Raw genomic sequence first — 27309 nt, forward strand, 5'->3', positions numbered from 1 at the left:
AATAATATTATGCCCTTCATGTGAGCCCATGAGGTGAGAATGCGTTTGAAATAACAACTCACACAGACATGCTCTTTGACGGACACATTTCATACAATAGCTCACACACAATAAAGATATTAAAAAGTTCCTTAATAAATACAATAATATCTACTCTTCCATGTACACGAGTTCACAATAGCTGAATCCCTAGCTTGCAATAGTTGAAGAGACTTGGCTTAGTTCTCGTGGACGGTGAAATAGATTCTCATATTGTTGCTAAAGGATTAGTAAGGAAGGATCTCCCACTCGGATCTATGTTGGTGTTAATCCTTGGACACTCTATGGAATTATTGAATGATGTTAAAGTTAGCTTTGCTAGGAGTATAGCTAATCTAGCTGCCTATATTTTGGCAAAAGAGGTGAATGTGAGTTCCAACCCGCTCGAGTGAGTTTCAACCTATCCCGATTTTATTGATTTTTTAATAAAGTGATAAATCATAATAATTTTATTAAAAAGATCGAAGAGCCTCTCCCGATTTTCTATTTCATGTTGTTCACGTTGACATGGAGTAATGCAAGATTCTCTTAATTTTTTTTTTTAAAAAAAATGTTCACTTATTTGAGGCTGTTTGTTAGGCATCCAAAGCATGTTTGTGTGGGCCAGGTTAGCTGATGTCAGAAGCTACCCAGGAAGAAGAGAAATTAGAATAATAATAATAATAATAATAATAATAATAATAATAAAAATAAAGAAACGGTGTCGCGGTGGTTCAAGATGCGCACGGTGTGACAACAAGTGAGCAAACTGTGCGATTATCAATGGAGCAAGCGCGGGTATTCATTCTCCCACAGGGCCACAGTCACAGACAAAATGCGTCACCTTGTTACTTGTAGAATGAACTTTCTTTTATCCCGAAGAAATGGACGCTGCCGTCTTTAACTTTTCAGTTTTCACCTCCTCCTAGTCTCGTAGCGGTAGAGCCGTAGAGCCGTAGAGTCGTAGAGTCGTAGACAGATTGGATTGGATTGGATTGGATTGGTTGGCTTCAAATAACATTCGGTGATTATTTGCAGCTAACGATAAGCACGCCTTGGTCTCAGTTCCTATCCATAAATCTAGCAGACCACGGGCTGTGTTTTGCCCCCACCGGGCAACTTGGCTATTGTTGTTCTACGTGATTGTGACCACCGCCAGCTTTAATTCCTGGCAATCATGCAGGTATGCTAATTAACCCGGTGATCTCCGGCCATCCGAGAAAGGGCTGATTTGGTCCCATGTCTCCTTCGCCGCAATCTAAAGAAGATAGAACGGCCAGAGGCTCACAGTGGGGGCATGATGAGATAAAGCAGCAACCACCAGCACAAAGATCAGCTTCATTCCATGGAAGAACTTCGGGTGCCTCACCAAAACCACGTCTATCCCGGAGGCCAAAGACCCAGCCTGACCTTTTCTCTGGAGCTAGGACTACGACAAAGCTGAGCGAAGATGGCGGCCCAAGAAACCCAAATTACAGTAACCGCGGTAGTTGGGGACAGAGGGTGCCGGCGAAGGTGCTGTTAAACGTAACGTGTCAGGGGAGCATGGCAACATTGCTGGTTATGTCATCCACAGAGTGGACTGTGGCTGATCTAGTGGCTCACGTGCTGCATCTCTATGTCAAAGAAGCGAGGCGCCCGCCGCTGTCCACCACTGACCCCTCTGCTTTCGGTCTCCATTATTCCCAGTTCAGCCTTGACTGTAAGAAATTATCTGTTTGATTAATTAGATTGATATAGTTTATATATATATGTGTGTGTGTGTCTATATATATATATGATTGTTAGTTCGGGTCATCCTTTGAAGGTCTAAATCCGAACGAGAAGCTTATCGAGTTGGGATCCAGGCATTTCTTTCTCTGCCCGAAGCCTGCCGCTCCCAGATCTCCTTCAACGATCACCGGCACCTCTGCCTCCACCTCCTCCTCGTGCTCGAACGAAAGTCAGGCGACGCCCAAAATTGGCGTCCCATGGCTCAAGTTCATTGAATCCTTCTTCTGAATAATTAATTATTCAAGTTGCTTGTTCCACTTGTTTTATCAAACCACTGTCACTCTGTGCCGTTTATTATCAATTGTATTTGTGTATACACCCTTCTCTTGATTTTTCAATAATAACTTCCGTGTGGCCATGACCCCTCCCAATTCTGTCTCAGTATACGTGCGACATCTAAGTGTGCTTGCGCTTTAGATCATATCATATGGAGTATTTACTATTTTCTTAGAATGATCATCAAATTCAACAGACTGATTTCGGACGTAACCTCCACTAGTCCACATGATTTTGTCTGACAATTACTATAGAAGGCAAATTTTTCAGATTTTCACACATGAACAATCTCGTAAATAGGTGTATGAGCATTGAACACACATAATCAGGGTGTGCTCTAAAATTCTGCGACAAAAACAAATAATCTGTCCAATTTTTCTCGTTAAAAATATTAATAAAACCTGTTTAAAGACTGACTGATCATTCAACCATTTCATTTTCACATAAAAGAACCAGTACAGACACAAATCCCCAGAGCTCAATGGCAAAAAGCCCCAATGCTCAGTCATCCAACCCCAACCGTTCTCCAGTTTTTGTTTCACTAAAAGGTCTGGTACGAGGAAAGAAAACAGCCAAATTAACAAAGGTTACAACTAGGGCTGTAAACGAGCCGAGCCGAGCTGAGCTTTGCCTTGTTCAAGCTTTGGCTACGTTCTTATTGATCGAGTTTGAACTCGGTAGAAACTTTCTTGACTTCATTTTTATGTTCGAGCTTGGCTCGATTCTTATTTTTAACCGAGCTCGACTCTAATCGAGAACTTCTTTCGAGACTTCATGCTCGAGCTCAACTCATTAAGAAAATTCGGAGAACTTAGACTTAGCTAACTTGATTAAGGCTTGACCATTTTTTATATTTTATTTTTTTATTTAGTAAATTTTATTTAATGAATCATTATCAAGTGTGACTCAACTCGATTTGAGTTTGATTATATTAATGATTATTACTAAATAAAATTGCAAATGATACTATAAACAAAAGCTTTTTAATTATACTAATAAGCGAGTTCTTCACAAGATTTAATGAGCAGAGTTTGGTGGTGTTCAAGCTTGCTCGTTTATCTTATGAGCTTTCATTTAATTTAATGAACTAGTTGACGCGAGACTTTTAATGAGACTTTAGCCCTTTCGAATAGTAGTTTATAGCTCTATATGTGAAACTCAAATTGAAAACAATAACATAGTCACATATACACCTTAATATACATATACATATATATAATGTAATATATATATATATATATATATATATATATAAAGCGAGCTTATAAACGAGACTTGTTCATGAGAACTTGAGTCACGAGTGTTCATGAGTCAAAAGCGAGCAGAGCTTTTGGCTGCTCGAAACTTGGCTCGTTTATTAATCGAGCTGAAAATGATGTTCGAGTTTGGGACTCGTTTCTGATATGAAATTCTAGACGAGCGCTTTATCGGTACGAACACCGAGCTACTCACGAACGGCTCGGCTAAAATACACCCCTAGTTACAACTAAGGTATCTTCCCATCACTTCATGGATATGAGCGCTCTTGTAGAAGTCCTCTTCAACGCACAGCTGCAAAATTGTCCCATACCTGTCCACAAACTACACATGAGCTGCATGCAAAAATGAATCTGATCCAAAATCATGGACACCTGGACCTGCAAGACTTGAAAAATAGTAATCACATTCTCCAAAAAAACAGAAAATAATGATGAGAGAAAGAGACATGAGAGTGTTGAGCCCAGTAAACGGAACCTTAGAAAAATGTAGTTCTGAGAACTTTGGATAGAAAAACACTAGAAGGCATTCAATATATATTTATACACACATATACTGAACAATATAGTTTACTTCAAAAGCCTGCATGCACCCAACCAAATTTAGTCATTCTAAAAACCTGTCCATCAACCCAAAACCTTCATTCTAGGTGAACAGTTTGTGTTTCATGGTTTTATATCCACCAATATTTTCCCAATAATGCTAGTAATTTATGTGTTTTCAGATAATAAATACCTATTCTGTTAAGCAAATAGTTCATCGATCAAATCCTACGAAAAGTTAACCTATTACATGGGGAACATGCACAAGCATGCACACATGCGGAGAAAAAAAAATGCACGCTATAAGTAAAAAAATGATTTTACATCCACCGCACAGGACATTGAACCTGCACACCACCTGCACAGTGGAAAATGGGCTGTAAGCCATATTTATTGAAGAGACAGCCTCTCCAAACCCGCCCATCACACAGGAAGACAAAATAAAAAATCAAATAACTGTGCGCAGAGGGACGAACCACTTAGATCACATGCATGATTACTTGTGCTCTCCATGATCCTGCGGGAATGATCATGATACATTCCTACCATCCGGAGAATAACCACTGATGCCATTGTTGTTATCCCAAGCATTATCCTTGATACCATTGCCCAGCTGTTCCCTCTCCCTGTTCCACTGAGCAATTTTGGCTCTCCTCTCAGCACTGCCTTCCCTCACAGGGCTCCTGTTCGTCCTTCTTCCCGGGCTTCTACTAGAATGTCGTCTGTGACCTGGGCTTCGGCTTCTATGCCTTCTAACTTGTTCCGCATGATATCTATTCCTATCAGCAGAATGGCTCCCATAGTCACGACCACTATGAGGGCGGTCTTCATGACTACCATGCCTATAGGGGCTATGGCTCCAGCTACGTCTTCTCCTATACCTCCGGAACAGGTGCCTTCTTAAAGCACTGCCAGAAGAAATAGTTTTGGCTTTAATCCTAAACCTTGGCAAGAGGCATTTATAAAAATTTAATGAAATACCTGCTTATCATTTTTAAATGCATGAAGTTGCAATAACCACCACGACTGCAGCTGTTCTCTTCATATTGTCGACAAATAGCCTCACGAAAATCAGTGACCGGGGAGAAATCAACAATAATAGGGCGTCCTGGGTATAGAGTTTAATTTAGAGTACAAAATGAAACAATGATTAACGAATTTAGGTTTATATACTCTGCAGACGAACTACAATCATAGAACTGATGTATCTATATTACCAACACAACAAGACAAAGGTACCTGCATAATATCTTCCTTGCAGGTTCCGAAGGGCATTGGCAGCATGCTCCTCCTCTCTGAACTGAACGTATACATTACTAACCTGTAACAGGCACAATTAGAACAATCAAAAAGCTAAATGAATTCAAGGTAATAAATTAACAATAATGCTCTACCATATGGTCAGCAAGATTGTCAGAGACATTCAGGCTCTCAATCTCACCATATTTGCTCAGCTCTTTGAATAGATCTTCATAGGAATTCTGTTGAAAGCACATGTTGAATCAATAGTTCTAATCAGATATTGTTGAAAACCCCGCATCCAAAATAATAGCATGATTTTATAAGATATAACAATAACAGAAACGCCTCTAATTAATGTTGTGTAAAGTTATCAAAGTCAATAAAAAGATGACAACTGCCACATGTTACTCACTTAAAATGATAAGTCAATCAAAATAACACTGCTTCAACATACAAATCATATGGATTCAAATATATACTCCATTTGTCAGTCACCTGCATCAGATCGATGCATATGCCATTTTCTATTATTTCTTTCCTTCTTGCAGACAATCCATCGAGGGCAGGAGGAAAACAAAATTGGATAAAAATAATAATAAAATATTCATACAATCTTGTTCATTTGCTATGTATACTATTTCCACATGGATGCAGATCCATTCATTTGCCTTGCATTGTAATTTCCACATTAAACCAGACGCAAGAAGCAAAACATTATTCCCTAATTTCTTTTGCTTTCATATAATTTTCTTCGATCCAAGCAGGCTGCAACTACGAGATCAAACGAAGTAGTAAAAATCAAGAACAAACTGTTGGAAAACTGATCAGGAAATTGGAGACAAATTGATGTGTGAGGTGCTGTTTAGAAGACCGAATAATAGTGTGATGCACTTAGTTTGGTTATTGTCTGCATGTTGTTTGGATTAGCTTTACTTTGAATCTTTACTGTATTTCTTTTGTTGTATTAGCATGTATTATGTGAAATGCTTGACTGCCATTCACTATCAGTAACTCTATATTTTCAGTGTTTTGAATCATCATATTGAATTGGTTTCTCTTCAGTTCAGTTGAAGTGTAGTGTGAGATAGTGTGTGTCTTGCTGAGAGCTTGAAGAACATTATATCATACAAAGGATCCTATCACAAACCCCATGGAAATCAATCTTTTTTCAGCCAAAAGGTGATTATCTGACAGAAGATTCCCACAAACGGCAGCATCGATCGAATTCAAATAACGAGCATATAGTACGAGAAAAGCGAAATAAAAAAAAAAAGAAATGAATTCAGATCAAGAAGGGAGATAAAGTAGGACCTCGAAGTGCTCCTGGATTTTCCTTGGATCGATTGGGCGGCCCTCGGCATCGAAACCTGGAGTGATCATGTCAGGACGCTGATACATGTTGGTGAGAAAGAGAGTGGGGCTGATGCTGGGGCGGGTGTGCAATCGAGAGCAGCGATCTCTGTGGCGGCAAGCACCGATCTTACAGTAGAAAAGGCAGTTCACCCTATCCTTTTTCGTGCCAAAGATGGATGCCAGGTGCTCGGCCATCGTCCCAAACCCAAACCCAGACCCTAACCCTAGCGACGAAGGATGTAATGTCCTCCCTTGCGATTGATATCTTTGAAAAAACGTAAAAAAACTTGGGAATAAGATTTATAATTTGGATCCTGAGCATGTATGTGTTACTCCGGCCGCTAGAAACTTGGTTTTTAAAAGTTTTATTAAATATTATATATATATATATATGTATTTTTTTTAATCTACCTATCATAACATTTCTTAAATCCATCCTTAGGTGTTATTCAAACACATTTCAACTAGAGAAATTTCTACTTAATTATCCATAATAACTCATAAATCTTAGTCTTTTCAACATAATTAAAAAAATATATTTCATAGAGTAATTCCAATGTTGTAGGGAAAGATAAGTCATGTTTAAGTAATTAATAATTTTTAAAAAAAATAAACCACAATTTATTAAAAACAGAACACAACAGACTCTGATTACAAACCAAAAAATTTATAAGTAAAAAAACAACATAGCCAGAGAGGCTGAGTAGTAACGAACAACAACACACAGCACAAAAACTATGACCATTAAATGTAGAAAAGAACAAGAGGATAGAACAACATCCTAGTAGGGAAGATAACCACTAGGATCTACCCATAGAGATCAGGAGTTATTAGTTTCTCCCCTACTGGGTTCAACAAACTCCAGGCTCCTCTTGATTGGAAAGTAATTAATAATCTCACTTTTCATTCTGCTTATGGGGGCATTCACCAAGGAGGAACATGTTTTATCATTACTACTATATATATGAAGGTACTTCTCTAATTGCTCATAAAATGATTCATCTTATGGTATATCTAATTGACTCCAAAATGCTAATTTTTTTATTTCAATAAATTAAATAAATCATATATTTATTACAGTAAAAAAATATTAATCCCAATGAAATGTTGAGTCATGTCTTAAAAAAATTGTAAAAAATGGTAGTTATAGATGTCATAGGATCATCTATAAAATTGGATTTAAATTTTTTTTTATAAAAATTTAAAATCTTCAATGTGGTTTTTTTTTTTTATAATAGAAATGTGGATAAATCACATGTAGCTAAACCTTGGAAGTGATTTTATTTTACAACTCTAGATTTAATACTTGAAATCTAAGTCTCAATCTCTCAACAAAAGCAGAAGAAAGAAGGTTTGTCGATGTGGCCATGTTTGTGCTCTTGACTTATATAACCACAGCCCAATGGACTTTGGAAATATAGGCAGTCCCATTTCTGGTTCTGGCAATTGAAATGCTTAATTAATTAATTCCTCTAGAATGTGAAAACACAACCAGAGGGCATGGCACAATCCTGAACCGATGGTGTATCGTGTCATGTTTCAAAAAGTGTTGCTGCTTGATTTGCCAAAGATCTGTGTCTCCCTCCCAAGAAGAAAGTGGAAGGCAAATGCAGCTCCCTCACTCAGTCTCATTCCAAAATCCAAATAGTAGCAGCAATGAGGACGCTCAAGGCCAAATCGCTTGGTCCCTAGCCATAGTCTTTGTTCGCTTGGGTCTGGGTCCTTAATTATCAATGCTTCAATTCATTATTACGGATGTATGTCCTCTTACTCTTGTTTGACGTTGAAGTGGAAAAAAGGTGCTCGTCATCATGTTCACTAACTTATCTCACTGCTCCGGACCAGTACTCCACAACCCATCCCAATAAACAACTATCCTCTGGTTCAACACTCAACGTGGCTAAGTGGCTTGTAGCTGGTGTGAGGAGGAGAGAGACAGAAGTTAATTCATGACCTAATTAAAATGGTTGTCCATGGCCATGCAATTTGGGTTTCATGCAATTGCAGGCTATATAGTGATGAGCAGCAAATGCCTGCAATTGTTAATTACTTGATGTAAATGCAGTGACAGGGTATACTGATATAGTATTCCTTGGCCATGAAGATTCATCATTTATTTCAGCTAGCTGGGCCCCAAATGCTGCCATTCCCATCCTCTTCTCACATGCCATTCATAAATTCGTACTTGCTCAAAAAGATATGATTCTTCATCCTAATATGAAGTACATAATCTTAATTTATGTATCAATAAGACGCTCTTTTCAAGCTGCAATAAATTGCTCATAAACCTTAAATTTCCACATCCACGTGCACATTAATTCAAACTCAAACATTAAGCTTTACCAGAAATCACATCAGTGCATGCACATAGCACCTACACATGCGCACGTTGTGCCTCTAATTCCAGGCTGAAAAACAGATTCATACTTACAAAACTTTGAAGCAATGTGCTCACCTTCTATCGTCATGATTCTCAGTCGTCAGTCACATGCTTTTTCAACGTTCAATATTTCTGTGTTTCTGAGTGAGATTTCAAGTACACTGCCATAAATAATAAATTAAATAACTTGACAATCAAGCAGGGTGCATGACTTTTTCCATGCATCAGTTGGGTAGCAGTGGCAATGACAAAATTAGAAAGGTGAAGGAATTTCCAGTATTCCTTCGAAGAAACGTCAGGAGCATCCTTAGCATAATCCAGGTGTCACCTTACATATATATATATATATATATATGCTAGACACCTTTGTTGGTTGATAGAAATTAATAGTACACGAAAACGAGCTTATTATTAATTTATCAACAAGTAATAGTAAGTAAATTGAGGATCAAGGCAATTATATCAATGTTTAAACAGTTAAAAACTTTTTAATTTTTGTCAAAAGTTGTGCAAATCGATCTGGAAGCATGCTGCTGAAGTTTGGTTAGATCTCCAGCTCTGTTTATTGACTATAAACTTTACAGCCACTTTTGGAAATGAAATGGAGAGATGGCTTGAGTTGATGATAAAGCAGTGGTTTTCCAACTATATTATAGGCTTTGGAATGTGTGGGACTTTCTATATTCTCTGGTTCATATACATCTACAGAGAGTGGGCCACTGACTAGCCTGGCCAAGTACTGAATATATGATTCTGGAAGTTATGGTATGCTGTTGCTGTTTCGTGCGCGCAGGTGGGGGCTAAATAAATCAGAGGAAACCACTGAATAATTCTGGAGTCCACGTTCTTGTTTTTCTAATTAGATCAATTAATTAAACCATATATATACTCAAGCCAGCCAACCACTTGTTTATCTTGGCTTAGTTTCTTGATTCATGCTTGACAAGCTATCGTATTCTATTTGCTGTCAATCAGTCCTATCATTCATACATACCAGTTGATGATAATGTTGAAATTTCAGCTACTTTTCATCTTCAAGCCTCCATTGATTGTCACTTTGAACCAACTTCTGCTGCAGATGCATAAATATATATAATATATATCCCCGCCGAGATTATGTGTATACCTTCCTAGCTAGAATGAAATTTCATAAGAGAAGCATATATATATATATATATATATAATCAAGATGCGGTGGGTAATCTTATTCATAATTATTTGATCTGATGAGTGGGGGCTCATCCTCTCATTATTGTACTGGTTCCATAGGGAAAAATAAGGAGTTGAAGAAGAGAATATATGTACTGCATTATTGCAGCAACAAACTTCCTCTATAGCCCACAGACCGACAGTTAATTAGTAGAATGAATAGAGTCTGGTCTACCTCTCAATGTTAGCCAGCTGGTATATACGCATGCATCTCTTATTTAATTAATTCGAGAAGACCAACTTCAGGAAAATATATATATATATATATATACACTAAGAGTTAAGTGGCTCCCAAATTAAACGCATCAGAATTCTAGCCAGCCATATATTCAAGAAACAAGCTCAAATTAATTGCTAATTAATTAACCAGCGCTTATATTTCGGAACTCATGCGCATGCAGGTGATCAGAGATCGTATGCCTTGGTTTAGTTTCGTGTTGTGCTTACTGCTTAGATATTTTGCACTAAAACGGGGACAAAGTCACAAAAGACGCAGGCGCAGTGCGCCATTGGACTTTAGCAACCATAAATTGAAAGCTCATCTAACGCTTCTGTCATATTTGGAATAATTAATTAATTAAGATCAGGAATTAAGCGGCCGGGTCCAGGATTAAATATCACGCCTTATTTAATTGGTATTCTCTTGTAGGCAGGTATTATATATGGTCTTCTTCAACAAGTTTTGCATGGTGCACCTTAATTACTATATAATTAATAATTTATATATGTATGAAGTATCTCCAATTAGTACCATTCACTGTGACTGTGCCCTATATATATATGCTAATATAAAAATATATATCAACGGCATTTAAATGAAGTATAAGGAACTCCTCATTCCAAAGACTTCCATCCACATAAAGAAAGCAAGAGAGTAAGTGCACACTATTAATATTAATTTAAGGAGAGGTGATCAAGACAAAACATTCATCCAATATACGTTTAAATATTCTCAAGCTAACTCAAGGCGATCGAGGAAATTGTTTGACTAGCTAGCTCCTTGACTGATAAAGACACCCTTGCATGTGTATATACTATATACGACGAATGGTACTTGTACTAAGGGCCCGTTTGGATTGCGGAATAGAAATGAGAATAGGGGGAATAAAAAAAGAAGAGGAATGTGAATGAGAATAAGGGGAATGAGAATAATGCGTTTGGTTTAAGGGAATAAGGATTGGGAATAAAAAAAGTGAAAAGGTAGGATGTAGTAAAATTACATCAATACCTTTGTATATAAATAATATGATATTATATAAAATAATAGATTATGTTTAATGAAAATATTTAACATTATTTATTATTAATTATTTTTATAATATAAATATATATTTCAATATATTATAATTATATAATTAATCTTAATAATTTATTTAACAATTATATATTTATTAAATTAGTTAATATCATTAAATATGTTTAATTAAATTAATTAAATTTTTATTTATTTTAATTTTAATTCCCCAAAAATAATTTAATTAAATTATTTTTAATAAATAAAACTAAAATATATAAATATGTAATTATATATCTTAGTAGTATATTAGTAATTTTATAACTAAAGGCATACTTCTCACTCCAGTTTTTAGGGTGGAATAGGATCGTCTCCCAGAGAGTAATCTTTTTCCATGCATGGAGGAACTACATGTCTTTCCTCGACGATTCAAACAAGCGGGCCGGAAGCCCTCAATCCGTGATCCAAACGCCCTCTAATTGGTTTGTACGTCTACGGATAGCACACACGTACGCCAGCCCGTACTTGTATATAGTTAATATACCCGGAAGCACGAGCCCCGCACGCAACCATAAAGGCTTCGTCAGCACTGTGCATTGTAGTTGAACAACACGGCTGACCGTTATGATGAGCAAAGCATTTGTGTTCAAAGTCCAAACGATGGCCCTGAACCTGAAGTGAATGCAGTGCATGCAGCCAACACTTGATTGACACGAACTTTGCAACTACAGATCAGGATGAAATGGTTAATATTTAAATTCTGTAGCCCCATTCAAGGCTTGCCGAAACAGAGTGCGCATACTAAACAAGCAACAGCCGGTTTGGTGTTTCCAACGCATGTATGTATGTATAGTTTGATTTGATCTACCAAACAGACTACTCATGCACACGCTAGCTCTGGTTAAACCTATATATGCGCCATACATCAGGTTAATTAATTTGTTATTGGATGCCCGGCCCCTGCAAGATGACCCTTTCTTATTTTTGTCCGTTATTAATTTTATTCTCTATATCATCATTAGAATTTGTCAGTAGGTTGACAAAAGGAGTAAGAAAAGTCAGACCGTGAGTTCCATCTTGAATATCTCATGACATGACAGGAGATTGATCGATGTAAGAGATCACATTAATACCCTAGGTCTCGTCGAGAGAGCAAGCTAGGGAGTCCCCTGCAAACAGTGCCTGCTCCCTTCAATAATTATCTAATTATGTTTTGGAAAAGCAACCTTTTTAATCAATGTCTTCAAATTAAGAGCCAAAACTACTCTTTTCGAAGACAGTCAGATTGCTCTTCTCTGACTGTTTTCAAATTAAGATGACACGCCGGCTTCAGATTGCTTTTCGCTTTTTTAAATTTCTAAGTACTCTGTTATTTTTATGATTAATGAGGATAGTAATTTTCTGTTTTGTTTTTTTATTTATTATTTTATTTTTTATATTTTGTTTCTCCTTGTTCGTTTCTTTTTAATAAATTTATAATTTATTTATTTTTTTCAAAAAAAAAAAGTCAGTACTCCCACTTGCATTAGATGTCTATAACCATTGTCTATATGATGATAAGAGCACTCGTATATTTATTTATCTTTCCAAATAAATAAATAAATGAGATTTATTTATATATATATATATTATATATAATAGATTAGTCTGCAAATATCTCAGCCTCACTGTTTATTTTGTCAAAGAATACTACAGTGAAGTAGAATCAAGCTGCCGAAGGACTCAGATCAATTCCATTAAAAGAAGTCTTGATCGAGTTTATGCGATTTCATAAACATGATCGGACAAATATTGAAGAGTCATTGATCAACTTAGATTTTAGCTAATCTCAATATCTAACATACCAATTGCTATCATGAGGAAACCACTTACGGCTTTTATCTTTTTTCAAAAATGTTACTAAGGATTTTTTTTTTTATGCAGCTAGTTTTGCTTATGCTACATTTTCATTGCTAGTAGACTCTATATTTTATTTTTCCCCATTTTTTTTTCTAACCATTTTTTAAAATCTTAATAAACTATTTTTTAAACAAATTATTGATTGTTTTTCATCTTTAATGTATAGGGTTCATTCACCTTTTAAAATATATATATATATGAGAAAAGGTTCTCTGTGGACGTGCATAGACGTCCAAAGAGAGCTACAGTAATGCTAACATTTAGCTACAGTGAGAGCTAATCTTAGATTAATGAGTTCATTAGTTTTAATTTTATTTTTTACTGTACATCCCACTTTTTACCGTGCTACTGTTCATAAGCACAGTAACACTGTTCATTAAATAGTGTCCGACCGTTGGATCGAAATCCAACGGTCCAAAGCAACGTTCACAGATTTTTAATCTTTGAACGTGCATAGAGGATTGATCCTCTATATATATATATATATATTGTACTACAAGCTCCAGTCAAATACATCTACTTGGCCCCTTATGATAGGGTGAAGATGCATCAGAATGCACTCGACAAATATTCTACACTCAACTCCAAAATAATATGCAATCATAAAATGGTGTACTCCGTCTACTTACTAAATTACAGGAATTATAAAAACATTAATCACAATATATATATATATATATATATATATATATATATTGATAAATGGGTGACAAGCACCCTCTCATTTGAGAAAAATCATGGACGAATACAGATGTTGAGTTAATATCTCAACACACATGTATGATCGTTTTATGTTGACTTTAAAATTTTATCTTGGGTTTTTTTTCTTAAAGAGAATATTATGGGCAAAAAATCAAGTGTGAATAGATAAAAAAGTAGTTGATATTTGTATTTTATTTTATTTTTATATTTTTCATCCAATAATATAATAAATCAACATGTCAAATTAAAATTATTAAATTTATTTAATTTATAACTCTCGTGTTTTATTATCTCCAAGTTGTTATGTGGTTTTTCTTCTGTAACTATTTTAATTATCTCTTTTTCATGGATGATTTATTTTTCTGATTTTGGTGTATTGTATTTGTTTTATTTTTATTAGGTCATTTTGTTTTTCTACTTATCGTTTTTTATTAATAAATTATGGTTTATCTATTTTTTTTTAAAAAAAAGTTGGGGGAAAAAGAGAAAGCATGATTATTTGTTTAGTTATTTTTAAAAATGTTGATAACCTCTCTAGCAACGAAAAAGGCAATTCTCTTGTAATAAGAAGGTTTTTTTTTTCTGATAAAGTCGATAAACCACAACTGCATTAAACAAGGAGAACAAGTACAAAGCAAGACAAACAAACAGACAATCCACTAGGAGTGGAAACAAAAAGACACAGAATGACAAGACAAAAACAAACCAACAAACACAGAAAGACACCCAGAGACACAGAAGGGAGGAGGGAAAGACTCCTCCAAGACTCAAGACCACGGTGGGAAACTAGCCAGATAGCTCCTCGTGCCTATCGAGAGCCAAGACCTCGCGAGGGGGGCATGGGAAATGGATGCAGCGCCGGACCGCAGCAATAGACTCCTCAAGCATGTGCATTTCCTTAGCAAGGACCACTGGAATCCAAGAGATGTACATAAGACAAATTTTCATAAATAGAGCATGCGAAGAAATAAAAAACTGAGTTGAAAATACAGTTATTTATAGCAAGCCACATTTGCCACAAAAACACTCTAGCAATCAAAGAACAAGACAAAGAGAGACGAGGGCGAAGCTCACGGTACCAGGCACCCCAAAGGTCAGAGCAGGAAGAGGGAAAATGTGGGAAGGAAAAAAGGCGAGCAAGGCGGTCCCAAATAGCCCTCGCCAAAGGACATCTAAAAAACAGATGATCGATCGACTCAGTATCCTTGCAAAAAAGAAGGCAGGTTGCAGTGGGTAGTTTGTTGCAACCACGGGCAAAAAGAGTGTCAAGCGTAAGGATTTTTCTATCCCAAACCAGCCAAGCAAAAGCAACAATTTTGCGTGGGACGAAGCGTATGAAGATCCTCGGGGTGACACTGCATCTCAGCCCCCTGTCGATAAGGAAATTATAGAAAGATTTGACAGTGAAAGAGCCATCAGCAGTAAGCTTCCAGACTTTGTGATCAGGAACATCCGCAGTCGAAGAGTGGAAGCTAAGACTTAGCTCTGCCAAGAGGGGGTCATTTCCCAAAGCGCCAATGGGGAGGTCCAAGAGCATCTCTCGAACAATTACAAAAGGGGAGGTAGTCGAGCGGAATGCTTCAGCCCACGGAATTTAGGGGCACAACCATCGTACCAATTATCCAACCAAAAGAGCGTAGTGAGACCATTCTTGACATGGGAGCGAAGGCAAGCTTTGAAAGCGTCCAACGAAGGGAGAAGGCCAAGCCAAAAGAAAGAGCACCGGCGATGGCGTGGTAACCAGAGGTTCCACCTCGGGTGATGTTGGAAATAATTGTATAGGATGGGCGCCAAGCTGCACCAAGAATCAACCTTAAAGATTTTCCACCACCATTTCCCAAGAAGAGCACCATTGAACTCTACAAGGTTGATGATCCCCCAGCCCCCTTGATCTCTTGGGAGGCACAACCTAAGCCAGTTGACCAGACGACATTTAGGAATTTCCAGGTCAGGGCCCTTCCACAAAAAATCTCTTCTCATGCCGTCAATACGATTGGCCACCCACTTAGGGAGACGAAAGATCGGCATCCAGTAAGTGGGAAGTACCGACAAGACAAAATTAATGAGGATGAGCTTGCCCCCGAGCAACAGGTAATTAGCCTTCCAAGAGGTGAGCCTATCCTTGACTTTGAGGATGAGAACCTCCCAGTCATGTCTACGCGGCCTTCTACCAGTAATTGGGACACCCAGGTAGGTGATCGGGAGGGTGCTAGCAGCACAGTTAAGAGTGTCCAGGGCAGATTGGTTGGGCACGGACCTAAAACTGGTAGAGAACAAGCAAGTTTTGTGGAGGTTAATCGCCAAACCAGAGATACCTTCAAAGAGAAAGAGGATCAACTTAATAATCTTAAGGTCCTCGGTCCCACCTGCCGACAAAATGATCAGGTCATCTGCGTATTGCAGGTGGCAGACATTTCCGAAATTACCAAGCGGGACCTAATACAGAATATGCGAAGTAAGAGCATGGTTGAACATAGAGCTGAGCACGTCAACCACAAGGAGAAAGAGCAGCGGCGATAGGGGGTCCCCTTGACGCAAACCACGCTGGTATCTGACATAGACTTCAGGAGAGCCATTAACAAGGATGGAGGCTTTGGACATGAACAGAAGATTGGCAATCCAAAGCCTCCAACGCTGGCCGAAACCCCGGGCCTCCAAAAGCTCAAGGAGGAAATCCCAATCTACCATGTCGAAGGCTTTAGCAAAATCCACTTTCACGATGTGCCCATCAAGATTCCTCTTTCGAAGGCTAAATATAATTTCCTCAGTTGCCACCACATTGTCCATGATGGACCTACCCTTAATGAAGGGAGATTGTGAGTTATCCACTAAATGATCGATAACCATAGAGAGTCTGGTCAGGTGGCAAGGATTTTGGAGATAATCTTGAGAGGAGCGTTGATCAGGCTAATAGGGCGGTAGTCAAAGACCGACGCAGGGGCATCATTTTTAGGAATAAGAACGATATTTGCCCAGTTGATTTTTTCCAGATTGGCAGAGTGATTAAAGAAGTCGTTACACAATTTAACCAAATCCTGTTTTGTAATGTTCCAAACCTTTTGAAAGAACAAGATATGGAAACCGTCCGGGCCTGGTGCTTTGTCCGCCCCTAAGTCCTTAGTGGCCGCAACAATCTACTTGACGGAGAAAGGGGCCTCCAGGAAAGCGAGATCCACCCTTGGTTTATTAGCGAGCAAAACATTATAGTCAAAGTGCAAACGGGAATCACGTTTGGGACCGAACTGAGCACGAAAGTATGACGTGAATGCATGCCCAAAGTCTTTTTCCCCCTTGAACACATGATCATCAAAAACCACCTCAGCAATGAGGTTGCGGTTACGGCGACCATTCGCGATCGCATGGAAGAATTTGGTATTATCATCACCTTCCCGGAGCCACTTAACCCGAGATCTTTGTTTCCAGTAGATTTCCTCTTGTCTAAGGGTAAGAGCAAGCTCGTGCGAAATCGACTCCACTCTCCCTAACTCCTCAGCCGTCAACAGTCGAGATTCCCGAGCAATATCCAAGCTGTCCAAAGAATGAAGGAGGTTTCTTTTACGATCCCGAATGGAGCCGAAAGTGTGTTTTGCCCAAAGCTTGAGACGCTTCTTAAGACCAATCAGCTTTTTGGACATCACAAAAGCCCACAGCCCTCGAAATGCTGCTCTTCCCACCAACCCTTAATCCGCTCATGAAAGTCATCGGTCAAATACCATAAATTTTCAAATTTAAAGGAGGAAGGCTTGAACACATGAAAGCCAAGCTCGAGACGAATGGGGACGTGGTCGGAACCAAATCTAGGAAGGCCAAATTGATGAGCCCTAGGGAAGCGGCAGAGCCAATCGGGTGAGATCAGGAACCTATCAAGACAGACCCAAATAGGGGTCTGCTGGTTGTTGCTCCAAGTGAAACGACGACCTCTAAGTTGAGTCTCCACGAGGTTTAAATCTCGAATGAGGTCCTGGTCATTACGAATATCATCCCAACACACGTTTCCTGAGCTCTTATCCATCTCAAAAAATCGCATTAAAGTCTTCACAGAGTATCCAGGGGATTCCAGATGGCGGCTTACAGCTCCTAATTTCCGACCAAAAGTCCGACTTCAAATTGCGCGCGTTCGGTCCGTAAACAGTTGTACAATGTCATCTAGAGCAATCAAGAACGGATAGGTATTCCACCGTCAAGCAGAAGCTGCCTGAGTGGACAAGGCTACCCTTGAAAAAGGCACCATTCCAACCAATAATCATGCCCCCCCTGAGGAGCCACTAGCAACAGAAGGGCAAAAACAATCCAGAGTACCTCCAGCAACAACTTTCCAAGTGGGGCGATCCACTACCACAAGTTTAGTCTCTTGGAAGCAAACAATGCTAGGTTTAAACTGATCAATAAAGTCCCTAACTAAGTAACCTATTAGGCCCCCAGAAATAATAAGAAAGTTCTCCGTTGCGGAGTCATCTTTAAAAGCACCATGAGAAAAAGAAAATAATAAAAAAAATTAGAAAGTGCAATTATTATGTATATGATAAATTGTATCATAATTTAGAGAGACAAAAGTACAGGTGGCATTTATAAAAAAAAAGAAGAAAACAAGTACAGGTGGCAGGGCCCCAACTAATGAACAGAGAGAAGAGAGGAGTGGACAGGTGGAAAATTTTAGTGTAAAGTTACAAAAATAATAACATATATTGCTGTCAATATTTATTTTTAAAAACATATATATATATATATATGTATATGTATATGTATATATGTATGTTGCCGTGAAGATTTCTATCCCGTGCTATTATTAAGTGCTATATTGTTTGTTGCAAGGCTTCCGGTTTATCAGGCCTTGGCTTTAATTACATATGCATGCGTATGAAATTTGAGAAGAATTCGGCTACGTGTCATTATCTGATCAAACAGCATACAAAAGCTCCTTTCGTCTCACCGACACTACGGCTTTCTAATTATATATTATTATTATTTGGCTTTCTAATTTCTTCACGCCGTGACAACCGCAGCGACTGACGTTTTGTGATCTGCGACTTAATTAGCATATACGAACTATAATAAATTTTAGTGTATATTGTGAATAGTAGTTTTTTAAAAAAATAATAAAACAAAACTCAAAGGAAAATAACGTGCAATCCCATCTAAAAGAAAACTACAAACTAAGAGAAACATAATGCGGACCACAATGCAAATAAACTAAAAATTGGTAGTTATTCTGAAAATGTCATTGTCATGGGCCGCCCTGTCTACTCTCGTGTTTTAAATTGTGTTACGGCTTTAATTTGTGGGTAAAAAATAGAAAGTTTTTTTTTAAAAAAAAATTTATAATAGGTATGAGACGTTAAACTAAGTTTTAAGTGGGGCAGTGGTATTGATTCGCAGGATAGATGATTCAGGGCTGGATAAAATAAGTGAATAAGTGTGGCAAGATAAACAGGCTAAGTAAAGGGCATGAGTTAATGGAAGAGATTGATAAAAGGGTGTTGTTGGCCGTTTGGCCTGGATGCTATTGCTTGGGACCATTCGCTCATGCAGGATTGATTCCGTTTGTTGGGCATTTTGTTTTGTTTTTTTCCGTTTACTAATTTTTCCTTCAAACAAAAATTATTAACCAAAATGAAATAATAAATCAGTTTTAGGAGGGTCTTATGTTTATTTATAGGGTCTGGTTTCTAACCAAGCAAGCAGTTGAGGTTTTGCATTTGGGGTGCCCTGCTTTGCGTTGGAGCCCGCCTTCTTTCTCTTTTTCTCCTTCCCTCCCTTTTGTTTGTTTGTTTGTTTCTTTCTTTCTTTCTTGCGTCCATATTCATTTATTCATCTGCCGACACAAACACAATCAACAGCAAACCTCTGCCTTTTTTATTTGCAAGAGAAGAGCCTTCTTCTGAACGCCGTTGTCTCAAACTCTGGGTGGACAGACAGGAGGGTGAAGAAGAAGAAGGGGTTTTCTCTCTTCCTCTTCTTCTGTTAACCATCTATCTGCATTGCTAGCCCATCTTAATTTTTTCTCTCCTTTGGAATTAAGCAGTAGGTGGAAGGATTTGCAGTTTTAGGTGAAGAGAGAGGAAGGTGTGACATCCCTCTGCTTGATTATATTCCTTGATTGAAGTTCCCTTATCATTTAGCTTTTATTCTTTTTTTATTTTTATTTTTATTTTTATTTTTATTTTTTTATCACCGAATGTGTGTATTGCTCAAAACTCAAAAGAGAGAGAGAGCAAGGGAGGGGCTTTCCAATTCCAACCAATGACTGTCAGTCTATAGCTTCAAGCACATTGTCTTGCGTACGTCCACAGCAAAACCCCATATCCAATCAAAACACCATTTCTTTGGTTTTTGTCTTTCTTTATAAACAAACAGCATACATTTCTCTTTCTTTATTTTAAAAAGAAAATAACAAAAACAAAAACAAAAGGTGAGGAAGGGATCCATACAAGCACTTTATAAATCACCTCTGTTTCTCCCCTGTTTTAGCTCTAGCAACAAGGAGAGGAGAGGAGAGGAATAAAAGAGAGGGAAATGGAGAAGCTGCCATCAACAACGTTGCTCCCAGATGCATTCCAGGGGACAAGGGATGACATAACGGAACAAATGGGGTTCGTGTGGCAGCAGATAAAGGCGCCGGTGATCATCCCACTTCTCAGGCTGGCGGTTGTCCTTTGCCTCATCATGTCCCTAATGCTGTTCGTGGAGAAGGTGTACATGGCTTTCGTCATTATCCTCGTCAAGCTATTCGGTAAGAAGCCTGAACAAAGATACAAATGGGAACCCATCAAGGATGATCTCGAGCTTGGCAATTCTGTTTATCCTATGGTTCTAGTCCAGATCCCAATGTACAATGAAAAAGAGGTGTGTGTTTTTTATCATTTTTTATTTCTGTCTTTTGCTTATGTTATGTGCTTGCATTTTTCTGTTTTAAGATTTTAGTTCAATATATATATATATATATATATATATATAGCTTGACTTAGTATACTTTTTACTCTCTTTTCGATGGAAATTTGCAGGTTTACCAGCTCTCCATTGGAGCCGCATGCGGGTTATCATGGCCGTCGGATCGCATTATAATCCAAGTGCTTGATGACTCCACAGACCCGGCCATCAAGGTAACCTAGTATTGCTCTCAAATGCACTTTAATTCTTTGATGGAGAATATTAAATAATATCAATATCCCCTTCCTCTTTGTCTCTGTGAATTGCTTTGGAACTGCTCATTGGCTGCAAGCTGCTCTCCTTTTCTTGCTTTTCAACCAATATTGGCATTGTAAATTTGATTGAATATTGATGGTACGTATTATGAGATGGTTAAAAGACGATATAAGTTTACCCTGTTGTTGGCTGTTGGACATGCGTGGGCACAGGATCTGGTGGAGATGGAGTGTGGGAGGTGGGCGAGCAAAGGCATTAATATCCGATACGAGATCAGAGACAACAGAAATGGATACAAGGCCGGGGCTCTCAAAGAAGGCATGAAACACAGCTATGTCAAACAGTGTGACTACGTGGTCATCTTTGATGCCGACTTCCAACCTGAACCCGACTTCCTCTGGCGCACCATTCCTTTCCTCGCTCAAAACCCTGACTTGGCTCTCGTCCAGGCCCGTTGGAAGTTCGGTAAGCATAACGTCATATGCACAATTCATTAATTAATTAGCACAAGGGATCTATCTATCTATTTAAGAGAGTGTCGGTGCAGCAGGTCACACAATACTATTTTTCTCTTGACCTTGTTCATTGATCTTTTCCCTGTGTCCGTGACACATTCTAAAGAAAAAGGGGCTTGGAAGCGAGATTTATTAGTTCAGGATAGTGAGATCTGGGCTTGATGACTGACGCCCACCGAATTAGACTGCCTCTCTCCTTTACTCTCTCAACGCCCCCTCTCTATTTCCTGTTCCTTCCTAATCCTATATGACCACGCCATTAATCAATAGCAACTGTATATATATTGGGCCCGACAACCGGCATTTCCCCCTCTTCCTCTAATAAAAGTCTTTTGAGTTTGTGGTCACTTTCCTCTGTCTAACCTCACAAGTTAAGTAGCTGCTTTTTTTTCTTTTTCTTTTCCTTTTGGCCTCAGTTAATCTCAAATAATTTTTTTTTTTTAAAATAATATGTTGACTGAGATAGAGAGACAGACAGAGGAGGATCATTGTTGTTGAAAAACCTGTCCTCAGATGATAAAAATGAATGCCTGCAGTTTAACACCCACTGTTTTCGCTCGCTCATATCTCCCTCTGGTGTTAGTTACTGGCCGACAGACTAGTGTTTCTGCGGACCCCCTCCTTTGCCATTCGCCTACCGACATGCCTTATGTAGCAGAGCCCCCACCTCGCTCCTTTACTATGGTTTTTCTTTTTTTCCTTTTTCATCATTATGAGATAGTTTTTTTAAAAAAAAAAATAAAATACAAACACTACTGTACAATGATCCAATTAGCCATCCAACTTTTCACTTCTTAACTTTATCATCCCAGCCTGGATAGATTTTATACCAGAACATGGCAAACGAACAAGACATCCGGCGTATAGAGTAACAATCAATTCAAGGGATAGATTCGATTAGGCTTGGCAAGGGACTAAGATAGGCCTGGGGGCACGGACAAGCGCATCAGCACGTTGGCTGCTTCCTGATCTATCTTACCCCCTGATTGAGACACATCCCATCTGTTTGGCGAATAGTCTCATCAGAGCAAATTAAATAAAAAAAAAAAACATGACAGGAAGGAAAGGTACTTACGTGGCCAATCACTTGCACCATCAAGGCAGCGCCAAAAGTAGCGATTGGGGAAATATTGAAGGAGCTTGATTTCGTTATTCTAGGACTGATTTTTAGAGGCTTGCGTAACCAATAAGTAATACAAATGTACAGTATAGATAGGTAAAAAATCCCGGCATCAATCATCATAGTAGCTACTAGCTAGTACCCACATCACATGGAGATCCATCCGGTCACCAATTTCACTGCATCCATGCGATGTGTGGTCCATTGCCCACGGTGTAATAAGTATTCACTAACCAAGCTTGTTGCGGCCCAAATATAGTCATGAGGCCACCGGCAGCTTCCATGGGCCGTATCCCCACCCACGTGCAATTATGTTGCTTTGCTCTACGGCATCAATCCCTTTGCTTCGTGTTAGTGTTAGTGTTCGTGTTCGTGTCCACCGCTGGTGCCCTTCACACTCTTTTTTACTCTCTTTCCATCTGGTCATTATTGTTGTAGTGCTGGCTCTTTATTTCTAATCACTTCCTTATTGATTACCATCAGCATGACATTTATCACTATAATTCCTTTGCACGTGACTGATAGAATATAATATTGACTACTTTTCCTTTTTCTTTTCCACCTGGTCATGTTTTTTTAATATCATCTCATCAACTTCTTTTCCTTTTTCTTTTTCTTATTTGAGAGCAGTCAATGTTATATACCATATATCCATATCAATTGCAAGTATTTATTTTTCTTTGAAATTTCGTTATAACATTATATTGGGCAAGCAATTAAATTGATGGGTCCTCTTGCCAAGAATATGATACACATGATTATATCTTTTTAACTTTGGTTATTACATTTTGGTTTTTGTTCCGGCCCTTGACTTTTAGAAACCATTCATTCATTCGGCAGTGAATTCGGATGAGTGCCTGATGACAAGGATGCAGGAAATGTCCCTTGACTATCACTTTACAGTGGAACAAGAAGTGGGATCCTATAAATATGCCTTCTTCGGTTTCAACGGTAAGTGAGTCTCTCCCATTTCAAATTTCCGCACCCTTCCCTCCCAATTCCTAACTCCCAACTCCCAACTCCCAATTCCCAACTGCCAACTGCCAACTGCCAACTGCCAAGGCAAAAAACTACTCCTACTCCATATAAATGAAAATAAATTAAAAACTAATTAATAAGCCAAATTTACTAATGAATTATGAAACAAAACAATAACCTATCCTTGAGCATCCTTTGGCAAAACTCAACGAAAAGAAAACGGGTGTCACAGGGACTGCTGGGGTTTGGCGAATTGCGGCTCTTAATGAAGCTGGAGGCTGGAAAGATAGGACGACGGTGGAGGACATGGATTTGGCCGTTAGAGCGAGCCTTAAAGGCTGGAAATTTCTATTTCTCGGGGAAATCAAGGTGACTTTTTCTTATTAATTCCTAGTAATATTTCTTTCTCATCTCATCATCATCATCATCTTAATTGTTATCAGTTATGAAGTGCTGTAGTTTTTGCTGAATCCTAGCTGGTGCGTACCCATTAATTTTTTTTTATGTTAAATAATCCAGGTTAAAAATGAATTACCAAGTACTCTCAAAGCCTACAGATACCAGCAACATAGATGGTCTTGCGGGCCAGCCAATTTGTTCAGGAAAATGGCGTTGGAGATCGCAAGGAACAAGGTCAGTTATCTCTGTAGCCAGAAATGTAGAACTGATGATATTGGTCTTGTGTGTTTGGCCATTATTAGTGAGGTTATCTAATATGTTATTTGTCTTTCGCGCGCGCGCGTCTTCATGGAATTGCAGAAAGTATCCCTCCTGAAGAAAGTCCATGTTATCTATAATTTCTTCCTGGTTCGGAAGATTGTCGCTCACATCGTTACCTTTGTATTCTACTGCCTGGTGATCCCTGCAACTGTTTTTAGTTCCTGAAGTCCAAATTCCCAAGTGGGGTTCTGTTTACATCCCTTCAATCATAACACTTCTCAATGCTGTCGGGACTCCCAGGTACTTTATGCTGGAACCAACTCCAACTGCACTCTGTTTTGCTGTCATTCATTATGAATGCAATGCCATACGTTCATCAGTCCTTTTTCATTTGATTATTATTCTCTGTTTTTGCTTGCTTGATTGATTCATTCATCAAGGACTATATATTATGTCGCATCGCAGGTCTCTTCATCTGATGGTATTTTGGATTCTGTTCGAGAATGTCATGTCTCTGCATCGGACCAAGGCGACATTCATTGGCCTGCTCGAGGCTGGGCGAGTTAATGAATGGGTGGTCACTGAGAAGCTTGGAGATGCCCTGAAAACGAAGCTCGGTGCAAAAGCACCCAGAAAACTACGATTCCGTATTGGTGAGAGGTAATATTATATTTATACATAAAAAAAAATAATTATAATGCTTTCTTTACTGTTTTTGATTTATTTGTTGTATCGTTTCAAGTTAGTTGTAGTCGATAATATATTTCTCTTTACCAGATTACATGTATTAGAGCTGGGGACAGGAGCCTATCTCTTCTTCTGTGGTTGTTATGACATAGCCTTTGGAAGTAACCATTACTTCATATTCCTCTTCTTGCAAGCTTTTGCATTCTTCATCGTGGGGTTTGGTTACGTGGGCATCTTCGTCCCTAACGCCTAAACAAATTGGCTGGCTGGGCACAACGTATTTGTCATCATTAATGTTGCTTCCTGTTGCTGGTGAGCAGTTTCATCTTCAAGTTGGAGATACGCATGTACCAAGCATGGTAGCCATTTGTCATCATCAAAATGATGGTGAGTAGCTGTAGATAGATAGATACAAGGAGCAGTCTGGCTTCAATGAAGATAAGGAGCAACCATCATTTTGTTTTATATAGTGATTGATTGTGAATATATATGTTACGAAAAATTGTAAAGATACAGTTGTCGGCCAGAGTGAGCAGGGATGCCGTGCACTAGCAGTAGCAGCAGTAGAGAGATAAGAGAAAAGGGGGCTACAAAAATTTATGTCAGCATACAGCTTTAGATAGTTTGTTATTTATGATTTGCCGTTTACTTATTTTGAGAGGCTTGTGTTCTTCATTTGTGAGAAAAAGGAAGTCAGGTAATAATTCTAAGATGGCTCTGTGAACCGTTTTTGCCTATCATTTGTTAAGCAGAACAATAATTTAAGACTGAACACAACCAGACAATTTTTTCTTTTTTAATACACTTTTAAACTCTACTGGTATACAATTATAAAAGCCATTTCAACAGAAATTACGGTACCGAATGAGCTACAGAAGATTATGTGATTGGTCTACCTGTCTAGAGCAAATGAATGTGAGGGGGAGCCTCAAATAAGCAAACAGAATTACAACACAAGATAATGCTCACAAAATCAATCTTCATAGGAAGTTTCACTTGTCAGTGCCTCTGAAATTAAGGGCGTGTTTGGTTCGCCGAAGTGGAAGCCGAAGTGACTGAACCGGTGAGTTCCCAATGACTTCCTTGTGTTTGGTTCGCGGAAGTGGATTCCGAAATGCTGATTTCCTCACTTCCAAAACCAACAACTTCTCCATTTGACTTCGGCGAGAAAAATCCAGAAGTCGGGTTTGAACCGGTGACTTCAAATCACGTGGTCCCACGTGATTATGTTTACACTCACCCTCGCCTTTTTCCCATTTCCCGGGCCACTTCCTGCCTTTTTCCCCATCAACCCGTCTAGGGTTTGCTTCGCCATCTCTCCGTCTTCCCTCTTCGGCCGCAACCCGGCCTCTTTCTCGTCGTCTACTTCGCCCCTTCATCTCCTCCGGGTGATTGCCCTCTTTTACTTCACCGCTCTCGTCCTCTCTCTCTCTCGCGTCGACCCGGTCTCTCTACTACCATCTACTTGGTAGCCATCTCTCTTCCCAACGGTTGTGAGCGATGATGTTTATGTGTTTTTATTTTTCCAGTTTTTTTCCTTTTTGTTTTTCCTCGCGGTTTGTTGTTGTTTGTTTTCAAGCTTCCATTCTTGTTATTTGAGTACGGATCTGCATGACCATCATTTTTTTATGGTTTTTATCATGCAATCTTCATGCCATCGTTTTTCCACAGTTGGGTTTTTCCGTTTAGGTTTTTCCGAGGATGCGAACGTATTTTGTATTTTTTTCCCTAGGGTTTTATCTTACGTCGTTCTTCTTGTTCCTTATAGATCCGGAAGAACATCAAAGGATTTTTTTATTTTTTTGATTGCTTCGGTCATGAAGTAATCACCGTACCATGGTTTTTTCCTCATTTTTTTCTTTAAGTTTTTCTGAGGATGCGAATGTGTGTGTGTATTTTTTTTATGGGTTTGTCTTGCCCCATTCTTTTTTCTAGATCTACAAGAACATCAATTTTTTCCATTGTTCGATCCTAGGGTATTTATCATGTTAGCTTCTTATCTTACTATCAATTTTTTAGGGGTTTGATATGCCGTGTGTGTATTTTTCCAGGGTTTCATTCAACCGTTCTTCTTTTTCCTTACAGATATGCAACAACATTAATTTTTTTTCCAGCTAAATCTAGTTTATTTGATATTGCAACAACATTAAATTTTCTCCTTACTTTTCTTATTTTACTAAGTTGCAGTTGTTCACGGCCTGTAATTTGCCATGTTTAATTATGAAGATGCATTTTCCACTTATCTGATTTATGATCTTATTTTTGTATGACAATCAAAGCAAGTTATTTCATTGTTGCCTTTTTTTTTTTTTTTGCTTTCC

General features: G+C 38.5%; 2 protein-coding genes and 1 pseudogene across 2 annotated transcripts; 2 read left to right on the top strand and 1 right to left on the bottom strand.

Moving 5' to 3' along the window:
- Window positions 1-1049: 1049 nt before the first annotated feature.
- LOC120260667 (uncharacterized protein At4g22758-like) lies at window positions 1050-2158 on the top strand. The gene is made up of 2 exons (XM_039268203.1): window positions 1050-1720; window positions 1826-2158. The coding sequence occupies exons 1-2, from the start codon at window positions 1258-1260 to the stop codon at window positions 2017-2019; spliced, it is 657 nt and encodes a 218-aa protein (XP_039124137.1). The 5' UTR covers window positions 1050-1257; the 3' UTR covers window positions 2020-2158.
- Window positions 2159-3923: 1765 nt separating this feature from the next.
- On the bottom strand, window positions 3924-6766 carry LOC120260760 (splicing factor U2af small subunit B-like). The gene is made up of 6 exons (XM_039268320.1): window positions 6420-6766; window positions 5261-5347; window positions 5106-5187; window positions 4848-4974; window positions 4343-4774; window positions 3924-4224 (listed from the first exon to the last, which is right to left on the bottom strand). Exons 1-5 carry the CDS (start codon window positions 6654-6656, stop codon window positions 4396-4398), a joined length of 912 nt encoding a protein of 303 aa, XP_039124254.1. The 5' UTR covers window positions 6657-6766; the 3' UTR covers window positions 3924-4224; window positions 4343-4395.
- Window positions 6767-19559: 12793 nt separating this feature from the next.
- On the top strand, window positions 19560-25725 carry LOC120260466 (annotated as a pseudogene).
- Window positions 25726-27309: the final 1584 nt, after the last annotated feature.

Source organism: Dioscorea cayenensis, chromosome 5, assembly GCF_009730915.1.
Source record: "Dioscorea cayenensis subsp. rotundata cultivar TDr96_F1 chromosome 5, TDr96_F1_v2_PseudoChromosome.rev07_lg8_w22 25.fasta, whole genome shotgun sequence".
NCBI lineage: Eukaryota > Viridiplantae > Streptophyta > Magnoliopsida > Dioscoreales > Dioscoreaceae > Dioscorea > Dioscorea cayenensis.